Consider the following 24,164-nt stretch of genomic DNA (forward strand, 5'->3'; position numbering starts at 1 on the left):
GCATACATTTGATTGACCAGCTTAAAATTTGGTTGAAAATATTAAATTTGACATTAATAAATTCTTACTCAGGGGGAAACGGCTTTACCTCATTTAAAGATTAAGGGGACTTTCATACTGTTACTGTTTCTGCTTTCAGTGCTTCAAAAGTAGTTTAAGACTGAAACTCAAAGGTAGATCTGAGACTCTCTGCTGCCATTAATGTAGCAAAGCTGAGGAAAGAACAAAGCACAAAGATTACTGCCTTGCCCCAAGTTGCTACGCAATAAACACACACTCACATTCACTCAAAGCAAAATGAAAACAAACTGCTTACATGCATGAACATTGTTCATCCATATTTTCATTTCATTTGCAGTCAAGCTATATTTCTATTAGAATAACCTGCTTTAGTGGTTGAAACCCAGGAACAGAAAAATGAAATGAAAAATGGGGAAACATAATTCCACAAATTTTGAAGAGCTGCAGCATCACGAGAAAATGGGCAGCATAGAAATATTAATCAATTAATTAATTAATTAGCATGGATTCAGACGTGTTCACTATTTCACTTATTCTGGAATAGTGATATCTTTGTAAATCAGTGCCTTTAAAATCTGTTCTCACCAACTTTTGTGACTTTCAAACCATTTCATCATTAATTTAGGCACATTTTTCTATTTTAATAAAAAGATTCAACACTATGCATTACTAAGCATATGACATTTTATTTCTTGTAGGGATTTAGCTTGGAATAAAATCTCTATTATTCATGCCAATGCATTTTCTTCTTTACTATCCCTTATTACAATGTAAGTATCTGATTATATTACTTATTTTAATGTTTGATTCTATGATCATAGAAATATGGGTAGAGGTAAAGTAGAAAAATCTAAATAACTGTAAAATAGAAGAACAATATAAAAAGTAATCAGTTCTTTCTTTCTAACTGAACAATAAATTTATAGTTCTACACTGCAGTGCTGCAACAGAATCCTACATCAGAAAGTGTCGACATCAACTTGCTATTTTTATGTTTAAATTGTCATTGTGAGTTGTAATTAAATTGGTACCCTCCTTATGAAGATTAAATGGGAGGAATCTTAGGACCGGTTCCATGAAGAGAGGTTTTTCTGCCAACCGGAGGGGGCATGGTTTCATGTACTGCCTGCATCCCGCAGATGGGGCTTTGCTTGTTTGCACGGACTGGTTTCTGGCATGCTGCGGTCCGGTGCCAGTCCACGAACTGAGGATTGGGGACCTCTGTAATAGGGCAAAACTGAAATGCTTTAAATTAAATGAAATCTTTTATAGTCAAACAAGAGGTTGTTTCCAAAAATTTCCTTCCTCTTTGTGTTAGAATCTCCCTGCTAATGGTAGAGATATTTTATATCTTATAATCGACTATTTAATAGTATAGGTGGAATGCATAAACATTTCCTTCCTATGAGTGCTCAAACATGTACTGGTTAAAATATTGAACAAGAACCAGGAAGAATACATTTTTAGTCCACCCTCAGCCATTAAGCTCACTAGGTGATTTGGGGAACAGTCATTCACTCGCTCTGCCCAATCATACTCATGTAGTTGTTGGGGAGAAAAATCTGGAGGAAGGCATGTCATGTATCACTAATGTGGAAGAAAGGTGTGACATAAATCCAACAAACAAATACATTGGAACTTTATGTTTCTTAAGATTTAAAACTCTTCTCAAGTCTGGAGGAAAGTACACAGTTTTAAGAATCACCGGTCCTACATTGTTCTTGCTGTGCAAAACCCAGCCCAATTATTGCCCTGACATGAAGGTGGAGCTGTGAGCCGTAAAGCAAGCATTACAGTAAGGGCAAAGTTTGGGAGAGGAGAGAAGGAAGAAAGGTGAAGAATCTCTAGTATAGTTTTCATCTATCTTGCAAGAATGGAGGCTTACTGGAATGGGGAAGAAATCTTGCTATTTTCTCTTCTGTCCAGCAAATGTGGAAGGAAGCTTGCTAGAAAGGAATAAAATTAAGCAGCAGAGGTTACTGGTAGCTATAGCAGCTGTGTAGAGTATCTTTCACAGGGTTGCTATTTCTTTCGGAGCCTTTAGAAAATAAAAAAAGAAATTGGTTGATGGGAAGGGTTTTCTCAGCAGATCATCACGGTCCCTCGGTTTCCTTCTCCATGCAAATCAGAATTTTGCATAGGAAGTTGTATTACATGGTGTCTGGAGGTTTTTAGGTCTGGATAAAGAAAAATAGATTCAGGTTGAATCCTAGCAAGATGATTAATTCTAGATATACACTCCATCTTTAGTCCATAACGGAACTTGCCCCTCTGGACTTGTGGCTCCTTCTTAGAATAGAATAGAATAACAGAGTTGGAAGGGACCTTGGAGGTCTTCTAGTCCAACCCCCTGGTCAGGCAGAAAATCCCAGTGCTTTTTTTGTAAAAGAAAAAGGTGCCGGAACTCACACAAGTCATACAACCCGCCTTGCCTACCCTACAAGGTTCCATCCAAAAAAGGTGCCGGAACTCTGTTCTGAGCATTCTATGACAAAAAAGCCCTGGAAAAACCTATACCATTTCAGACAAATGGTTGTCCAATCTCTTCTTGAAAACTTCCAGTGTTGGACCATTCACAACTTCTGGAGGCAGGATGTTGCACTGGTTATTTGTTCTAACTGTCAGGAAATTTCTTCTTAGTTCTAGGTTGCTTTTCTCCTTGATTAGTTTCCATCCATTGCTTCTTTTTCCTGCCCTCAGGTGCTTTGGAGAATAACCTGACCCCTTTGTGGCAACCCCTGAGATATTGGAACACTGCTATCATGTCACCCCAGTCTTCCTTTTCATTAAACTAGACATACCCAATCCCAGCAACCATTCATTATATCAGTGTTCCAGTATTTTAATATGTTTTAGCCTCCAGTCCCCTAATCATCTTTCTTGCTCTTCTCTGCACTCTTTCTAGAGTCTCAACATGTTTTTTACATCGTGGTGACCAAAAGTGGATGCAGTATTCCAAGTGTGGCCTTACCAAAGCATTGTAAAGTGGTATTAACACTTCACATGATCTTGATTCTATCCCTCAGCCTAGAACTGTATTGGCTTTTTTGGCAGCTGCAGCATACTGGTGGCTCATATTTAAGTGATTGTCCAGTAGGGCTTCAAGATCCCTCTCACAGTTGCTACTATTGAGTAAGGTACCACTTATACTATACCAGTGTATTTGGGTTATTTTGCCTAAATATAGAACCTTACCTTTTTCACCATTGAATTTCATTTTGTTAGATTGCGTCCAATGTTCAAGTCTGTCAAGAACCTTCTGTATCTTAAGCCTATCTTCTAGAGTGTTGGCTATTCCTGTCAGCTTGGTATCTGCAAATTTGATGAGTTCCCATCTATCCAAATCATTGATGAAGATATTGAAGAATACTGGGTCTAAAACAGAGCCTTGGGGTGCCCCACTGCATACTTCCCAACATGTAGATACAGTTCCATTGAGGACTACACGTTGAGTGTAGTTGTTCAGCCAGTTACGAATCCATTTGGTGGTAATGCTGTCTAACCCACATTTTTCTATCTTATCAAGTAGTAGGTTGTGGTCTACTTTACCAAATGCCTTACTGAAGTCCAAGTAAATTATATCCACAGCATTCCTCTGGTCCACTAATTTTGTCACCTTGTCAAAAAATGCAGTAAGATTTATCTTGAAGAATAGATGGAGGCGTTGGCTGGGAAGATCTTTGCATTACTGCAACTTGTGTACAGTTTCAATGTCCACTATGTGAAAGACTATTTGGAAGTTTCAGTTGGGTCAGTACTGCAGTGGCCTAAGTAATCATGGGCTATATTATATATCCCATCGTCCTGTGCGCGCCCACAGGGAGGGGCTCCTTAGGGTTCTGCCGGTTAGAGATTGCCGGCGGGTGATTCCCAGGGGGAGGGCGTTCTCTGTGAGTGCGCCCGCCCTTTGGAACGAACTGCCGATGGAGCTTCGGACTGCCCCCGACCTTCGCTCTTTTTGCCGGGACTTTAAAACCTGGTTGTTCGAATTGTCTGGCCTGGACTGATGGATTTTAAATTTTAAAGTATTTAATTAAATTATATTAAATTAATTTTTAATTTTAAATTTTATTGTTATTAGGAATTGTGGGCTTTAGTAATTTAATTCTATTTTATTCTTTTTGTACTGTTTTAATTGCCCTGTGAACTGCCCTGAGTCCTTCGGGAATAGGGCGGTATATAAATTCAATAAATAAATAAATAAATAAATAAATAAATAAATAAATAAATAAATAAATAAATAAATAAATAAATAAATATTTGCAAAATAATATCCTTTATTAAGGAAGCATTTGCTTCCACTAAGCTTCTGGGTGTTATTAAATGTGCTGTTTATCACCTTTTAAAGCCTTATATGTCTCAGAGCCTGGATGCCTCTGACACTGAGTCTGCAGTTTATTTATTTATTTTATTTTATTATATTTGTATTTGATTTGGGAGAGAAGGCTTATTGTTTGATCTGGGAGTTTGATCTGGGAGAAAAGGCTTATTGAAGCTTAGGGTCTTTAGGAATATAATGGCATAGAAACTGGGGACAGAACTGTCTGTCTCTTAAGAAAGTATTACTTTAAAGTGTCCCAAGTGTTATAAAAACTGTTGCATATGAAAACTAAAAAAAAAAATCTGCTATTTCCTTGGATTCTGTTATTTGCAGTGGACCTTGTAAAGGCATGGCTATACATTGTTGTGAAACAACTTTAACCGTAAACCCAGGTATGGGAGGAGAGAGAGAGAGAGATTTTCACTGAGTCCAGATAAATTTTTCTGAAAGTGGAATATATATTTGTCTGGAATAATATTTCTGTTGGTTTAAAAAGATAAAAAATATTCACATATGGGGGGAAAATCCTGTTGTAGCATTGTAAGCTGTTTTTTTGTTGTTGTTACTTTGTTATTTTGCAGGGATCTGTCATCCAACCTTTTGTCTTCTTTTCCTATAACTGGTCTACGTGGCTTAACTCATTTAAAATTAACAGGAAATTATCCATTCCAAAGTTTAATATCATCTGAAAACTTTCCAGAACTCAAGTGAGTACCTCATTAAAATTAATAGGGCACAGTTGTTCTCATGTGCAATTGAAGGAGTGTGACTGTATAATGTGTGCTACTTCTTATTCAAAGTCTTTGAAACACAACAGTCAAACTAAGATATATATGGTAAAAATTATAGCCGTAAAATATTCTTGTTTATCTTGAAAAAATGTAATTGCTTTTGAACATCTTGATAGCTGCTCATTCTAAAATACACCTGTTTTTCAGCAGTACTTCTGAATATATTTATACTTGCAAATACTTTGTATATATTATATTGTATACTGGAATGCTTCCTCTTTCTTAAATGTTGTTTCATAAACTACAAATATTTTAGAGTGGAAGAAATATAGCAATGCGGGGGGGGGAGGGGAAAAGGGCTTATATAGTTAGCTCGTTTTTTTCTTTACTTTCTTCCTATCATTTTCCTGAAAGTGCAGGGCCCACTTTTTCAGATCAACAGTGTTGATCCATTGGTTGTAACAGAAATTGGACAAGATGGCTAAGGGAGAGTGACTGACCCAAAGTCATCCAGCAGGCAGGACTAGAATTCTCAGTCTCCTAGTTTTTAGCCTGGTGCCTTAACCATTAGATCAAACTGACTTTCTTATATAGTTACATCACTCTTAGAAGTAAAATACTTTGTCATATTCACTTAATGAAAAACAAAACTGTCATAATTCAATCAACAGTCACAGAGATTGTTCATGCTCTGTTATTTTGGGCAGGCTGCTGGAATCTAAGAATATATAACAAATAGCTATATTTTAGAACTGTCAATAAAGACACAGGATCCCAAAGCATTACAGTGTACCTTCATCCAGAACCAATGATGGATATTTAGCTAGCATGGAAAGGTGCTTTGTACATCTGCCATAACATCTATCATCATCAAAGGAAATGTGTTCATAAATATTGGGTAATGGATGCCAAACATCACAATACTGTGTGATCATCAGAAAATATGCTGTTCTTAACAGTCAGCAAATGATAATGCAGTGCAGTTATTTCTCATTGGACCAAACTCCCACTTCACTTTTTTCTTTTAAACAATCTCTGTATAGCATTAAATCTTGTGATTCTCTCAAACCCGGGACACCTTCATCCTGTGTGAGAAAAAGAACACTCACAACACTAGCACCAAAAATGAAAAGAATAATGACAACATATACACAATGTTCTGAAGCATAGACGGTTTTGGAAGAATGAGTTAACTAAATTTAATATATCTGTCAAGAATCCTGAGTTGATATTGATTCACTGTAATATTAAATACCAGTTTAACAAAAATGATTAGTGTGTACTGAGATAGGCTTATATATGTAAACAGTTTGGTCTACATCAAAATAACAAAATGAATGTGTGTAACCAGACATGTCGGTTATTCTTTAGAGTGATAGAAATGCCTTATCCTTATCAATGCTGTGCCTTTAGAGCACATGACAACTACTATAAAATCCAAAATCAATTGAACAAAGCTGAGAATGGCAGTGCTGATGAATTTCAAAAGAAAGACAGTAGCAGATTCCATACAAACGGTAAGCACTGTAAACATGCACTAAAGCATATTTTTTAAAAAGGATTTGTTTAGAATTAGGCTATCATAATTGATGATCAAATAAATATATGTCTTTTCTAATTTTACCATTTTAGTGCCTGAATATCAATATAACATGTCATTAATCCCTGTAAATCTATATCTTTTTTATTGTAATCAGGTTGCAAAAAACTTGTAAAAAATTTACATTTCCTGCAATGTTTCCATGGCTTGATAATAAAAGAGTTATCTTAAATGACTCTTGAAATTCTATAATTCTAAGTACTTATGAAGAAGACAAATTTGATGTTTAATTAAGGTTTAAAAGCTCTTAATTCTCACTATAACTACATATTAAATATTGTTATCAAAATTAGTGATTAAATACGGTGATTTTCCTTCCTATAGATGAATATGATTTTGAGGATTTTTCTCTTGACTTCAATGATGATCTGAAAACTCATCATTTAATTCAGTGTTCTCCTTCTCCAGGTAATAATAAAATTGTTTCAGTAGAATTGTGAGTGTGTACTTATGGGGGGGAAAAATCCTGTGAAATTTTATTATACTTTCTAAGGGGAAAAAAGGGACGCGGTGGCTCAGTGGGTTAGGACGCTGAGCTTGTCGATCAGAAGGTCGGCAGTTTGGCGGGTCGAATCCCGAGTGCCGCGTAACAGAGTGAGCGCCTGTTACTCGTCCCAGCTTCTGCCAACCTAGCAGTTCGAAAGCACGTAAAAATGCAAGTAGAAAAATAGGGACCGCTCCGGTGGGAAGGTAACAGCGTTCCGTGCGCCTTTGGCGTCTAGTCATGCCGGCCACATGACCACGGAGACGTCCTCGGACAAGCGCTGGCTCTTCGGCTTTGAAACGGAGATGAGCACCGGCCCCTAGAGTTGGAAACGACTAGCACGCATGTGCGGGGGAACCTTTACCTTTACCTTTTAAGGGGAAAAAACCTTTTAGAAGCTACATGGAGTACCTGGGTATGCCTCTGTAGTACAGGACATATACTCATTTCTTATTCATTTATTTTTTTAAAAAAATGATTAATTCCTTGGGAAATATTATTTGTCTAGGCTATATATAAAGCAAACCAAAACATAATGACATAAAGCATAAATTAAAATGAATTTAAAAGCCAAAATTAAAAAAACAACACTGTACTTAAAAATGAATATAGAAACAGAAGTTCCAGAGAATTAAATAGCTGAAAATAATTTAAAAAGTCTTCATGTACCATTGAAAACCTAGTCCAGTACTGCAACTTTTACTATCTGGAAATTTGACCACCAGGGAATTATAGTCAGAATGTTCAGGACAACTGAATTCCTGGACAACTATTACCTAACCTTTTCCTAGTATCTACTTGAAAGCAGTGTAAAGATAAGATTAGTTTGCCTTTAGTACATTGTAAGGAATAAAATAAAAGCATCACCTATGCTATTCCCGTTCAAGAAACATTCTCAAAAGGAAGAAAATAGCAAAAGATGAAAAAGAACAAGTTTTACGTCTAAGAACTTAACTTCAATTTAGAGTCTCAAATAATGGGGCGGGGAGGGAAATAGATCTACTGCTATTTCAGCAAACCAGCTGTGCTGGATTTAGAATATTATTAAATATCTAATGATTCTTCATCTAATTTATTTTACTTTTAATTGTAATTTATTTGGTTTGTTTCGTGATATATGGTTTTGATATATAATTCAGCCAAAAAACGTATGGGGAGAATAAAGCTTGAAACTGTTTGTCACCTAGAGGTGACTCTAGGATGCTTGAAAAAACAAGAGAAAATATAAAATATTAAGATAATAAATATTAACAAAATTAACAAAGAAGCACAGAAAGAAAGGTGCAAATGAGGTAGAGATACAATCTTCTCTCTATCCATTAACCACCACCAGTATGACATGCTCCCATAGGGTCCCCAGGACAAATGGCAGAGCCAGATTTTAATGCCCCTATGGAAGGTAAGAGTGTGGTATGTCACCTTGAGGGGAATAATATTCCAGAGAGCAGGAGCCACAGCAGAAAAGATTCTTCTCCTGGATCCCACCATTCAATTCCTTGACTGATGGGGTCTGCACCATTCTCCTTCTGCTGGTGTGTGTGCAGCAGGCCAATCCCATTGGAGTAAGATGGTTCCTCAGTAACCTGGACTGTTGCCATAAAGGGCTTCAAAGGTAATGACCAACTCCTTGACTTTGACCCAGAAGCAAATTAGCAACCAGTGCACCTTGCACAACAGTGGTGTTACATGGACCACATTGTGGGCCCCAAGAACTATGCACATAGCTGCATACTGTGTCAGCTGAAGCTTCTAAATAGTCTTCAAGGGTAGCCCCATGTAGACCATATTGCAGTAGTCCAGACATGACATGACCAGGGCCTGAATGACTGAGCATAAGATCAAGGAAGGGGGGCAACTGGCTCACAAGATATACAAATATAAACGTAAAAAAGATGAAGTTGTGCAAAAGCTCCTAGCCACGACTGCCACCAGCTCATTGAGTAACAATCTAAGAAACCCACAAATTGCCCTCAGAGTCTGCCTGGGGCAGTGCCACCAATCCAGAACTAAAGATGTTAAAGTTCCAGATCCTGAAACCACATTCACCCAAAGCCACTCAGTCTTATCAGGGTTCATCCAAAGCCTATTGTCCCCCATCCAGACTCCCACAGTCTTCAGGTACCATAGAAGAGCAGTGACATATTATTGGGTCACCAGGGATGGAGATATAAAGTTGAGTATCATCAGCATACTGATGGTACCTCATCCTATGATAGTGGATGATTTCACCCAGAAGCTTCATATAGATGTTAAAAAGGAGTGGAGAGAGTACTGAGCTTTTGTGGTACACCACAAAAGAACAGCCTCTTACTCCCTATCAGTACCATTTGGACCAGCCTTGGGGAAAGGGGACAAACTGGTGAAAGACTGTGCTGCCCAGCACCAGATCTCACAGCCGACCCCAAAAGATATCTGAAGGCCTCTGACAGGTCAAGGAGAGTAAGTATGGATACACTACCCCATCCCGCTCTTACAAAAGATCATTGACAAGTGTGAACAGTGTTGTTTCTGTCTCACTGATTACCTTCACTATAGTGTATTTGTCAGTGCAGTTGCCACAAAACGTAATGAAAACTAGACATAGCTAAGCTTACCATGACTTTACTTTTTCTGTATTTTCTTTGTAGGACCTTTCAAGCCCTGTGATTGCCTCTTTGGTAGTTGGCTGATCAGAGTTGGAGTTTGGACCTTAATAATTTTAGCCTTTATTTGTAATATATTGGTGATTGCAACAATCTTCCAAGTTCCATTGTTCATCTCCTCCATAAAGTTTATAATTGGACTAATAGCTATTGTAAATACTCTTATGGTTGTGTCTAGCAGTGTGCTTGCTAGTGTGGATGCATTAACCTCTGGAGTCTTTGCTCAATATGGAACTTGGTGGGAAGATGGAATTGTTTGTCATATCATTGGAATTATCTCTGTCTTTGCTTCAGAGGCTTCTATTTTCTTGCTCACCTTAGCAACTGTTGAGCGCGTGTTCTCTGTGAAATATAGAACAAAATTTGAAACCAAACACACTCTAACTAACATAAAAATAGCCATCATCTTTTGTTTTGTACTGGCTTTAATAGTTGCTGTGATTCCAGTGCTCAGTGAGAGTGAATATGGAGGTTCTCCCTTATGCATACCACTACCTTTTGGAAGACCATCAGGTGTCGGTTATACAGTAGCAATGGTCTTAATGAACTCTTTTTGTTTTCTTATAATGACAGTAGCATACACAAAACTCTACTGTAGTCTGGACAAGGGAGAAGTGGACAGTATTTTGGATTGTTCCATGATCAAACACATAGCCTTATTACTTTTTATTAACTGCATTCTCTATTGTCCTGTGGCCATCTTATCATTTTCATCATTATTAAACCTGCATTTTATTGGCCCAGAAGTCATCAAACCTATACTTTTAGTGATTGTTCCCCTTCCTGCATGTCTAAACCCACTTCTCTACATACTTTTTAATCCTCATTTCAGGAAAGACCTGGGAAGCTTTCAAAAGCAGTCATTTGGATGGAAAACATCAAAACATGCTAGTTTGCTCTCTGTCAATTCAGAAGATGCAGAGAAACAGTCATGTAATTCAACCCAAGCTCTAGTAACCTTTGCAAGTGCCAGAATATCATATGATGTTGTTCCCAGCAATCCAGTAGTGCCATCATCCTGCCAATTAAGTGAAAGCTGCAACCTTTCATCTATCACATTTGTCCCATGCCACTAACTTCATTTCAGAGGTATTGGTGAGGTTTACAAAAAAAATAATTACAAAATAGATGAATGTGCATGTATTGCTTATAAAGAGAGAAGCAACCAACTACTCTTACTTTATAGGAAATAAAACTGAAATTGTGAAATTTCAGTATGTACCAAATATTACCTGGTTTTTGAAAAATGCACATGCTGGTTATCATTTAGTATCCTGAAAAATTCAAAAGGCTGGTAGCATTTATGCAATTGACTCTGAATTTTGCAAAGGGAGCAAGGAGGAGGAGGAGGAAAGCAAATTCTAAAGAAAGTTTCCTTCTGGGGATATTTTTGTTGTAATGAAACTTCCACTCAACTACTGAAACTAGAGAGGGAATAATACGGCAAAAAATCCTACATATAGGTAACCCTCTATAACCAACTGCTTTATTTAGCGACCATTCAAAGTTACAACAGCATTAAAAAAACAGCTTTGGACCAGAATAATATGGATAGTCCTCAACTTATAACCATTCCTTTAGTGACCGTCCAAAGTTACAACACTGAAAGAAAGTGATATGATTGGTTTTCACAGTTAACAATTGTTGCAGCATCACCATGGTCATGTTCAGTTGCTTGGCAACTGGCATGTGTTTATGACAGTTGTAGTGTCCCAGAGTCATGTGATAACCATTTGTAATTTTTCCAGCCAGTTTCCAACAAGCAAAGTCTCTGGGGGAAGCCAGATTCACTTAATGACCACATGATTCACTTAATAACTGCAGTAACTCAACACCTATGGCAAAAGTCATTAAATGGGGCATGACTCACTTAATAACTCTTGCTTAGCAAAGGAGGTTTTGGGCTTAATTGTGGTCATAAGTTATAAAATCTTATATTTTGAAACAGTGAAGCCTGGAGCTGGAAGTCTATTCTTCAAACCATGTCAAATTAGAGATCATCTGCCAATTCTTGAAAACATATCTTACTATTTTATTTAATTTTTTCACAGTGGTTTGGTAATATGTAAATTTTCTCTTGTGACTGCATTTGCATTTCTATACAAATTTAAAAAGTGAAATAAAACCATTTAAGAATTACTTTAATATTAAAAATAAATAGCAGATAACATGAATCAGAATACAATGCATAATATTGTTAAATTGCTTAAAAATAATTCAAGTATAATTTGGAAATATTAAAAATCATTTCAGAGAAGATTTTAAAACACAATATGTAAATATAGAATTATTTATCTTTATAGTGAAATCATACTCAAATATGAAAATAAGGCATGTAGTTTCATGTTGCTTTAATTACTAGATTTCTATTTCCAGCTCATATCTGTTTAAATTTGTGATCTGTAAATATGTAAATTTCTGCTGATTGTAAATACTGTTGTTTTTTTCTACTGATGTTTTAAACATGTAATTTGTAATAAAATTTGCAATAACTCCAGAAGGATCATTTAGTGCTTTAATTCTCAGACATATTTCGCAGCAATTCCAGAATATTCTCTATTCTTCTTGTAATTTAACTGCAAAATGAAGTTTGTAAGGTTTCTTTTTCCATCAGAAGAAATAATACAAACTTTCTCTTAGTATAAACGTGTAGATTTTTACAGCCAATATCTGCTGGGCAGTGTTAAGGTTCAGGGTTATGATTGTAGTCCAGACAGATTTCCTCCTGGTAATCGTGCCTGGCATCTTCAGAGGCAAGTTGGTCTATTGGGCAACTGAGCAGAGACAGATTCTCCTATCTTTATAAGCAGATGACCTGACTTCTGATTGGTCTTTAGCTGAGCTTGTTTCAGTTTAGTGCAGGTGATTGGTCTTCACTAATGTGCTGATCAAGTAAACACTACCACATGTATATAAAAAAATGTCCTTAAAGACACCACCAACATATGCATTACACTAGTATATTGTTCACCTCTATGGGGAGAATGTTTTCTAACAAGTACATGACTGGAAGCTCTCAGAAGCAAGAAAACATATCTTATTTGTTCCCTCACATTTTTACTTCAATGCAAAGACTGCACAACAATTCTAAACTTCCTGAAAATGAAAAGAATTTTCAAGTATCCACAATCTCATCAGATATACAGCCACATTGTAGTGCTGCCCTGCTCAATTGCCTGTGGTCTACATAACAGGTCACCTTGCATCTGAACATGTAACATTCCCTTGGTTTAGTATATTCATGGATATCTTCAGTGCAGGGAGATTGACTACGTGTGCATAATTGCATCTTCTAAATGCCTCAGTTTATATATTTGTATTAGACATTATGTAAGCATGTAATTGTATGGACATGAGATGATATCATTTCTGTTCAGATGTGTATTTCTAGGCACTAGAACAAATGAAAATGTAAATCTTTTCCCTTTGCAAAAAGCCCAGATACATTGCAGGAAGTCACACTACAGTACTTAATATTTTGAAAGCAGAATCTTAAGTGCAACAATGATACAATTCAGTTTCTTTCGGTCTACAGTTTTATTCTGGCTATGCTATCTATTTCAGCTGTAGTCCTATAGTTCTCACTAGATGCTGCAGAGGAAGAATTTTCCTTTGGGGTAAAACAAGTGCCCAACCTTGGGGTTTAGATTCTTAGTTTTCTTAATATCTGTGAAGTGAACATTGGCCAGTCCATGCTTTTTTACCTCTAGAAATCTTACGCTGAAGTACAAAAACAAAGCATTTCAGAATACTATTAGTTTCCGCCTAGCATCAGTAAGACAAATAAGTTAAAGAAATAACAAAATAAGCCATGCCCTTTGGAGTAAAAGTTGTCTACACCCCTCTGTCAAAGAGGTTAATAACCTAGAATCTTCAAAATGAATAATGTTGCTTGCGAACAAATTACTGAGTCCACACTGGAAGCACAATAGAACAATTTTATCAGATTTGGAATAGGAACAGAACAAACGGATTGGTAGCTTGATATGAAAAAGCATGCCTTTTCTGTTACATCCCCCTGCCCTCTGGAATACTCCCTCCTGGGGGGCTGACAGGTCCCCACTCTAACCTTCCACAGAGCATTCAAGACCTGGTGGGCACAAGTGCACGTTGCTTGTGCAAATGGAGCTGCATGCACATGTGTGCTTGCCCGCCGCTCGCGCAGAACCATCCCCTTCCCCACCTCACCGATCCACAAAGCCGGAAAGGTTGGAGAACTCTGATGTATTGTATGTTTTAAATTTCCTCACATCATACAGCATCACAGTCTGGTTTGGAAGCATCACTGCTTCAGACAGGAAGGCGGTGCAGAGTGGTGAGGATGGCCGAAAAGATCATTGGCAGTTCCTTCCCTCCCATCCAGGACATAGCACAGAAGCGTTGTTTGAACAGGATCCGTAAGATTATCTGGGACACTACTCATCCTCTTCACAACCTGTTTTCCTTGTTACCTTCTGGGAGGAGGCTTCATGGTATCTGTAGCAGAACATCCAGATTCAGCCATAGTTTCATTCCATACAGCAGTAACCTTGTGAACTCTCAGGATTCCTCCTTCCGTTATATATTCAAGTTGGCCAATATTTAATATTTTATTGTTATGTATATGTAGGGGTGTGGGTCTACACATATGTTGTTCATAGTATGATTTAGGTGTGTGTCATGTATGTGTTTCACTTTGAGAGTAGGCAACTAAATTTCATTTTTGCTGGTGATGACCTATAAAGCCCTAAATGGCTTTGGTCCGGATTATCTGAGGGAACACCTGCTGCCGACTTTAACTCCCCATCGTCCTGTGCGCTCCCACAGGGAGGGCCTTCTTAGGGTACCGCCAGTGAAGGATTGCCGGTGGGTGACTCCCAGAGAGAGGGCCTTCTCTCTGGGTGCGCCTGCCCTTTGGAACCAACTTCCTATGGAACTTAGGACTGCCCCCGACCTCCGTTCATTTCGCCGGGACCTAAAAACTTGGCTCTTTGAGCTGTCTGGCCTAGACTGAGGGGTTTTTAATTGGGTTTTAAAGTTTTAACTTTTGGGCTTAAATTTAATTATTTTAAATTTATTTTAACTTTTGTATTGTATGGTTTTAATTGCCCTGTAAATCGCCCTGAGTCCTATGGGAATAGGACAAGTCAAATTAATAATAATAATAATAATAATAATAATAATAATAATAATAATAATAATAATAATAATAATAATAATAATAATGTGTGCCATTGTGCCCAAAGTAAAAAATGACAATAAAGATTATCTTATCTTATATTCTTATATTCCTCTCATATTCAAATTTGGGGGCTGTGAAGGCCATTCAAAACCTTTATTCTGAGCTAGAAAAGTTCTGCAAAGTTGGGGGGGGGGCTGAAAATAAGAAAGCAAGAATTGATTGTAAGCTAGCAAAAGGAAATATTTGAAAACTGCTATTCCTGCCAAAAGTGGCGGTATAAAATTTTAACCAAAGAACTAAGTATTTTGTCATCATCAAACTGAAAACAACCATACATAAAGTGGCAGCTGCAGCATACTGGTGGCTCATATTTAAGTGATTGTCCAGTAGGGCTTCAAGATCCCTCTCACAGTTGCTACTATTGAGTAAGGTACCACTTATACTATACCAGTGTATTTGGGTTATTTTGCCTAAATATAGAACCTTACCTTTTTCACCATTGAATTTCATTTTGTTAGATTGCGTCCAATGTTCAAGTCTGTCAAGAACCTTCTGTATCTTAAGCCTATCTTCTAGAGTGTTGGCTATTCCTGTCAGCTTGGTATCTGCAAATTTGATGAGTTCCCATCTATCCAAATCATTGATGAAGATATTGAAGAATACTGGGTCTAAAACAGAGCCTTGGGGTGCCCCACTGCATACTTCCCTCCATGTAGATACAGTTCCATTGAGGACTACACGTTGAGTGTAGTTGTTCAGCCAGTTACGAATCCATTTGGTGGTAATGCTGTCTAACCCACATTTTTCTATCTTATCAAGTAGTAGGTTGTGGTCTACTTTACCAAATGCCTTACTGAAGTCCAAGTAAATTATATCCACAGCATTCCTCTGGTCCACTAATTTTGTCACCTTGTCAAAAAATGCAGTAAGATTTATCTTGAAGAATAGATGGAGGCATTGGCTGGGAAGATCTTTGCATTACTGCAACTTGTGTACAGTTTCAATGTCCACTATGTGAAAGACTATTTGGAAGTTTCAGTTGGGTCAGTACTGCAGTGGCCTAAGTAATCATGGGCTATATTATATATCCCATCGTCCTGTGCGCGCCCACAGGGAGGGGCTCCTTAGGGTTCTGCCGGTTAGAGATTGCCGGTGGGTGATTCCCAGGGTGAGGGCGTTCTCTGTGAGTGCGCCCGCCCTTTGGAACGAACTGCCGATGGAGCTTCGGACTGCCCCCGACCTTCGCTCTTTTTGCCGGGACTTTAAAACCTGGTTGTTCGAATTGTCTGGCCTGGACTGATGGATTTTAAATTTTAAAGTATTTAATTAAATTATATTAAATTAATTTTTAATTTTAAATTTTATTGTTATTAGGAATTGTGGGCTTTAGTAATTTAATTCTATTTTATTCTTTTTGTACTGTTTTAATTGCCCTGTGAACTGCCCTGAGTCCTTCGGGAATAGGGCGGTATATAAATTCAATAAATAAATAAATAAATAAATAAATAAATAAATATTTGCAAAATAATATCCTTTATTAAGGAAGCATTTGCTTCCACTAAGCTTCTGGGTGTTATTAAATGTGCTGTTTATCACCTTTTAAAGCCTTATATGTCTCAGAGCCTGGATGCCTCTGACACTGAGTCTGCAGTTTATTTATTTATTTTATTTTATTATATTTGTATTTGATTTGGGAGAGAAGGCTTATTGTTTGATCTGGGAGTTTGATCTGGGAGAAAAGGCTTATTGAAGCTTAGGGTCTTTAGGAATATAATGGCATAGAAACTGGGGACAGAACTGTCTGTCTCTTAAGAAAGTATTACTTTAAAGTGCCCCAAGTGTTATAAAAACTGTTGCATATGAAAACTAAAAAAAAAATCTGCTATTTCCTTGGATTCTGTTATTTGCAGTGGACCTTGTAAAGGCATGGCTATACATTGTTGTGAAACAACTTTAACCGTAAACCCAGGTATGGGAGGAGAGAGAGAGAGAGATTTTCACTGAGTCCAGATAAATTTTTCTGAAAGTGGAATATATATTTGTCTGGAATAATATTTCTGTTGGTTTAAAAAGATAAAAAATATTCACATATGGGGGGAAAATCCTGTTGTAGCATTGTAAGCTGTTTTTTTGTTGTTGTTACTTTGTTATTTTGCAGGGATCTGTCATCCAACCTTTTGTCTTCTTTTCCTATAACTGGTCTACGTGGCTTAACTCATTTAAAATTAACAGGAAATTATCCATTCCAAAGTTTAATATCATCTGAAAACTTTCCAGAACTCAAGTGAGTACCTCATTAAAATTAATAGGGCACAGTTGTTCTCATGTGCAATTGAAGGAGTGTGACTGTATAATGTGTGCTACTTCTTATTCAAAGTCTTTGAAACGCAACAGTCAAACTAAGATATATATGGTAAAAATTATAGCCGCAAAATATTCTTGTTTATCTTGAAAAAATGTAATTGCTTTTGAACATCTTGATAGCTGCTCATTCTAAAATACACCTGTTTTTCAGCAGTACTTCTGAATATATTTATACTTGCAAATACTTTGTATATATTATATTGTATACTGGAATGCTTCCTCTTTCTTAAATGTTGTTTCATAAACTACAAATATTTTAGAGTGGAAGAAATATAGCAATGCGGGGGGGGGGAGGGGAAAAGGGCTTATATAGTTAGCTCGTTTTTTTCTTTACTTTCTTCCTATCATTTTCCTGAAAGTGCAGGGCCCACTTTTTCAGATCAACAGTGTTGATCCATTGGTTGTAACAGAAATTGGACAAGATGGCTAAGGGAGAGTGACTGACCCAAAGTCATCCAGCAGGCAGGACTAGAATTCTCAGTCTCCTAGTTTTTAGCCTGGTGCCTTAACCATTAGATCAAACTGACTTTCTTATATAGTTACATCACTCTTAGAAGTAAAATACTTTGTCATATTCACTTAATGAAAAACAAAACTGTCATAATTCAATCAACAGTCACAGAGATTGTTCATGCTCTGTTATTTTGGGCAGGCTGCTGGAATCTAAGAATATATAACAAATAGCTATATTTTAGAACTGTCAATAAAGACACAGGATCCCAAAGCATTACAGTGTACCTTCATCCAGAACCAATGATGGATATTTAGCTAGCATGGAAAGGTGCTTTGTACATCTGCCATAACATCTATCATCATCAAAGGAAATGTGTTCATAAATATTGGGTAATGGATGCCAAACATCACAATACTGTGTGATCATCAGAAAATATGCTGTTCTTAACAGTCAGCAAATGATAATGCAGTGCAGTTATTTCTCATTGGACCAAACTCCCACTTCACTTTTTTCTTTTAAACAATCTCTGTATAGCATTAAATCTTGTGATTCTCTCAAACCCGGGACACCTTCATCCTGTGTGAGAAAAAGAACACTCACAACACTAGCACCAAAAATGAAAAGAATAATGACAACATATACACAATGTTCTGAAGCATAGACGGTTTTGGAAGAATGAGTTAACTAAATTTAATATATCTGTCAAGAATCCTGAGTTGATATTGATTCACTGTAATATTAAATACTAGTTTAACAAAAATGATTAGTGTGTACTGAGATAGGCTTATATATGTAAACAGTTTGGTCTACATCAAAATAACAAAATGAATGTGTATAACCAGACATGTCGGTTATTCTTTAGAGTGATAGAAATGCCTTATCCTTATCAATGCTGTGCCTTTAGAGCACATGACAACTACTATAAAATCCAAAATCAATTGAACAAAGCTGAGAATGGCAGTGCTGATGAATTTCAAAAGAAAGACAGTAGCAGATTCCATACAAACGGTAAGCACTGTAAACATGCACTAAAGCATATTTTTTAAAAAGGATTTGTTTAGAATTAGGCTATCATAATTGATGATCAAATAAATATATGTCTTTTCTAATTTTACCATTTTAGTGCCTGAATATCAATATAACATGTCATTAATCCCTGTAAATCTATATCTTTTTTATTGTAATCAGGTTGCAAAAAACTTGTAAAAAATTTACATTTCCTGCAATGTTTCCATGGCTTGATAATAAAAGAGTTATCTTAAATGACTCTTGAAATTCTATAATTCTAAGTACTTATGAAGAAGACAAATTTGATGTTTAATTAAGGTTTAAAAGCTCTTAATTCTCACTATAACTACATATTAAATATTGTTATCAAAATTAGTGATTAAATACGGTGATTTTCCTTCCTATAGATGAATATGATTTTGAGGATTTTTCTCTTGACTTCAATGATGATCTGAAAACTCATCATTTAATTCAGTGTTCTCCTTCTCCAGGTAATAATAAAATTGTTTCAGTAGAATTGTGAGTGTGTATTTATGGGGGGGGGAAAATCCTGTGAAATTTTATTATACTTTCTAAGGAGAAAAAACCTTTTAGAAGCTACATGGAGTACCTGGGTATGCCTCTGTAGTACAGGACATATACTCATTTCTTATTCATTTATTTTTTTAAAAAAATGATTAATTCCTTGGGAAATATTATTTGTCTAGGCTATATATAAAGCAAACCAAAACATAATGACATAAAGCATAAATTAAAATGAATTTAAAAGCCAAAATTAAAAAAACAACACTGTACTTAAAAATGAATATAGAAACAGAAGTTCCAGAGAATTAAATAGCTGAAAATAATTTAAAAAGTCTTCATGTACCATTGAAAACCTAGTCCAGTACTGCAACTTTTACTATCTGGAAATTTGACCACCAGGGAATTATAGTCAGAATGTCCAAAGTACAGTGCTTGATATTTTGGGACAACTGAATTCCTGGACAACTATTACCTAACCTTTTCCTAGTATCTACTTGAAAGCAGTGTAAAGATAAGATTAGTTTGCCTTTAGTACATTGTAAGGAATAAAATAAAAGCATCACCTATGCTATTCCCGTTCAAGAAACATTCTCAAAAGGAAGAAAATAGCAAAAGATGAAAAAGAACAAGTTTTACGTCTAAGAACTTAACTTCAATTTAGAGTCTCAAATAATGGGGCGGGGAGGGAAATAGATCTACTGCTATTTCAGCAAACCAGCTGTGCTGGATTTAGAATATTATTAAATATCTAATGATTCTTCATCTACCGGTAATTTATTTTACTTTTAATTGTAATTTATTTGGTTTGTTTCGTGATATATGGTTTTGATATATAATTCAGCCAAAAAACGTATGGGGAGAATAAAGCTTGAAACTGTTTGTCACCTAGAGGTGACTCTAGGATGCTTGAAAAAACAAGAGAAAATATAAAATATTAAGATAATAAATATTAACAAAATTAACAAAGAAGCACAGAAAGAAGCAAGGTGCAAATGAGGTAGAGATACAATCTTCTCTCTATCCATTAACCACCACCAGTATGACATGCTCCCATAGTGTCCCCAGGACAAATGGCAGAGCCAGATTTTAATGCCCCTATGGAAGGTAAGAGTGTGGTATGTCACCTTGAGGGGAATAATATTCCAGAGAGCAGGAGCCACAGCAGAAAAGATTCTTCTCCTGGATCCCACCATTCAATTCCTTGACTGATGGGGTCTGCACCATTCTCCTTCTGCTGGTGTGTGTGCAGCAGGCCAATCCCATTGGAGTAAGATGGTTCCTCAGTAACCTGGACTGTTGCCATAAAGGGCTTCAAAGGTAATGACCAACTCCTTGACTTTGACCCAGAAGCAAATTAGCAACCAGTGCACCTTGCACAACAGTGGTGTTACATGGACCACATTGTGGGCCCCAAGAACTATGCACATAGCTGCATACTGTGTCAGCTGAAGCTTCTAAATAGTCTTCAAGGGTAGCCCCATGTAGACCATATTGCAGTAGTCCAGACATGACATGACCAGGGCCTGAATGACTGAGCATAAGATCAAGGAAGGGGGGCAACTGGCTCACAAGATATACAAATATAAACGTAAAAAAGATGAAGTTGTGCAAAAGCTCCTAGCCACGACTGCCACCAGCTCATTGAGTAACAATCTAAGAAACCCACAAATTGCCCTCAGAGTCTGCCTGGGGCAGTGCCACCAATCCAGAACTAAAGATGTTAAAGTTCCAGATCCTGAAACCACATTCACCCAAAGCCACTCAGTCTTATCAGGGTTCATCCAAAGCCTATTGTCCCCCATCCAGACTCCCACAGTCTTCAGGTACCATAGAAGAGCAGTGACATATTATTGGGTCACCAGGGATGGAGATATAAAGTTGAGTATCATCAGCATACTGATGGTACCTCATCCTATGATAGTGGATGATTTCACCCAGAAGCTTCATATAGATGTTAAAAAGGAGTGGAGAGAGTACTGAGCTTTTGTGGTACACCACAAAAGAACAGCCTCTTACTCCCTATCAGTACCATTTGGACCAGCCTTGGGGAAAGGGGACAAACTGGTGAAAGACTGTGCTGCCCAGCACCAGATCTCACAGCCGACCCCAAAAGATATCTGAAGGCCTCTGACAGGTCAAGGAGAGTAAGTATGGATACACTACCCCATCCCGCTCTTACAAAAGATCATTGACAAGTGTGAACAGTGTTGTTTCTGTCTCACTGATTACCTTCACTATAGTGTATTTGTCAGTGCAGTTGCCACAAAACGTAATGAAAACTAGACATAGCTAAGCTTACCATGACTTTACTTTTTCTGTATTTTCTTTGTAGGACCTTTCAAGCCCTGTGATTGCCTCTTTGGTAGTTGGCTGATCAGAGTTGGAGTTTGGACCTTAATAATTTTAGCCTTTATTTGTAATATATTGGTGATTGCAACAATCTTCCAAGTTCCATTGTTCATCTCCTCCATAAAGTTTATAATTGGACTAATAGCTATTGTAAATACTCTTATGGTTGTGTCTAGCAGTGTGCTTGCTAGTGTGGATGCATTAACCTCTGGAGTCTTTGCTCAATATGGAACTTGGTGGGAAGATGGAATTGTTTGTCATATCATTGGAATTATCTCTGTCTTTGCTTCAGAGGCTTCTATTTTCTTGCTCACCTTAGCAACTGTTGAGCGTGTGTTCTCTGTGAAATATAGAACAAAATTTGAAACCAAACACACTCTAACTAACATAAAAATAGCCATCATCTTTTGTTTTGTACTGGCTTTAATAGTTGCTGTGATTCCAGTGCTCAGTGAGAGTGAATATGGAGGTTCTCCCTTATGCATACCACTACCTTTTGGAAGACCATCAGGTGTCGGTTATACAGTAGCAATGGTCTTAATGAACTCTTTTTGTTTTCTTATAATGACAGTAGCATACACAAAACTCTACTGTAGTCTGGACAAGGGAGAAGTGGACAGTATTTTGGATTGTTCCATGATCAAACACATAGCCTTATTACTTTTTATTAACTGCATTCTCTATTGTCCTGTGGCCATCTTATCATTTTCATCATTATTAAACCTGCATTTTATTGGCCCAGAAGTCATCAAACCTATACTTTTAGTGATTGTTCCCCTTCCTGCATGTCTAAACCCACTTCTCTACATACTTTTTAATCCTCATTTCAGGAAAGACCTGGGAAGCTTTCAAAAGCAGTCATTTGGATGGAAAACATCGAAACATGCTAGTTTGCTCTCTGTCAATTCAGAGGATGCAGAGAAACAGTCATGTAATTCAACCCAAGCTCTAGTAACCTTTGCAAGTGCCAGAATATCATATGATGTTGTTCCCAGCAATCCAGTAGTGCCATCATCCTGCCAATTAAGTGAAAGCTGCAACCTTTCATCTATCACATTTGTCCCATGCCACTAACTTCATTTCAGAGGTATTGGTGAGGTTTACAAAAAAAATATTAAAAAATAGATGAATGTGCATGTATTGTTTATAAAGAGAGAAGCAACCAACTACTCTTACTTTATAGGAAATAAAACTGAAATTGTGAAATTTCAGTACATACCAAATATTACCTGGTTTTTGAAAAATGCACATGCTGGTTATCATTTAGTATCCTGAAAAATTCGAAAGGCTGGTAGCATTTATGCAATTGACTCTGAATTTTGCAAAGGGAGCAAGGAGGAGGAGGAGGAGGAGGAAAGCAAATTCTAAGGAAAGTTTCCTTCTGGGGATATTTTTGTTGTAATGAAACTTCCACTCAACTACTGAAACTAGAGAGGGAATAATACGGCAAAAAATCCTACATATAGGTAACCCTCTATAACCAACTGCTTTATTTAGCGACCATTCAAAGTTACAACAGCATTAAAAAAACAGCTTTGGACCAGAATAATATGGATAGTCCTCAACCTATAACCATTCCTTTAGTGACCGTCCAAAGTTACAACACTGAAAGAAAGTGATATGATTGGTTTTCACAGTTAACAATTGTTGCAGCATCACCATGGTCATGTTCAGTTGCTTGGCAACTGGCATGTGTTTATGACAGTTGTAGTGTCCCAGAGTCATGTGATAACCATTTGTAATTTTTCCAGCCAGTTTCCAACAAGCAAAGTCTCTGGGGGAAGCCAGATTCACTTAATGACCACATGATTCACTTAATAACTGCAGTAACTCAACACCTATGGCAAAAGTCATTAAATGGGGCATGACTCACTTAATAACTCTTGCTTAGCAAAGGAAGTTTTGGGCTTAATTGTGGTCATAAGTTATAAAATCTTATATTTTGAAACAGTGAAGCCTGGAGCTGGAAGTCTATTCTTCAAACCATGTCAAATTAGAGATCATCTGCCAATTCTTGAAAACATATCTTACTATTTTATTTAATTTTTTCACAGTGGTTTGGTAATATGTAAATTTTCTCTTGTGACTGCATTTACATTTCTATACAAATTTAAAAAGTGAAATAAAACCATTTAAGAATTACTTTAATATTAAAACTAAATAGCAGATAACATAAATCAGAATACAATGCATAATATTGTTAAATTGCTTAAAAATAATTCAAGCATAATTTGGAAATATTAAAAATCATTTCAGAGAAGATTTTAAAACACAATATGTAAATATAGAATTATTTATCTTTATAGTGAAATCATACTCAAATATGAAAATAAGGCATGTAGTTTCATGTTGCTTTAATTACTAGATTTCTATTTCCAGCTCATATCTGTTTAAATTTGTGATCTGTAAATATGTAAATTTCTGCTGATTGTAAATACTGTTGTTTTTTTCTACTGATGTTTTAAACATGTAATTTGTAATAAAATTTGCAATAAGTCCAGAAG

The 24,164-nt window shown here is 36.7% G+C and overlaps 1 protein-coding gene across 7 annotated transcripts in view; it reads left to right on the top strand.

Annotated features, from left to right (window-relative positions):
• Positions 1-24,157, top strand: part of LGR5 (leucine rich repeat containing G protein-coupled receptor 5) — a 94,201-nt gene extending 70,044 nt beyond the window's left edge. For 3 of the 7 annotated variants that reach the window (XR_014026760.1, XR_014026764.1, XR_014026765.1), the window contains 9 exons: positions 720-791; positions 4,924-5,049; positions 6,445-6,590; positions 6,998-7,081; positions 9,785-10,888; positions 17,119-17,244; positions 18,641-18,786; positions 19,194-19,277; positions 21,644-24,157. Coding sequence is in view for 1 of the 7 variants with exons in the window: in XM_081330187.1 (XP_081186313.1) it covers positions 720-791; positions 4,924-5,049; positions 6,445-6,590; positions 6,998-7,081; positions 9,785-10,875 (1,519 nt within the window). In the remaining 6 variants the exon portion in view is untranslated. Of the gene's footprint in view, positions 1-719; positions 792-4,923; positions 5,050-6,444; positions 6,591-6,997; positions 7,082-9,784; positions 12,294-17,118; positions 17,245-18,640; positions 18,787-19,193; positions 19,278-21,643 lie in introns of those variants that run through there. The other 4 variants (XR_014026761.1, XR_014026762.1, XR_014026763.1 and 1 more) reach the window with 4 other exon arrangements.
• Positions 24,158-24,164: the final 7 nt, after the last annotated feature.

The sequence above is a fragment of the Vipera berus genome (genome assembly GCF_964194415.1).
Source record: "Vipera berus genome assembly, chromosome: 6".
NCBI classification, from domain to species: domain Eukaryota; kingdom Metazoa; phylum Chordata; class Lepidosauria; order Squamata; family Viperidae; genus Vipera; species Vipera berus.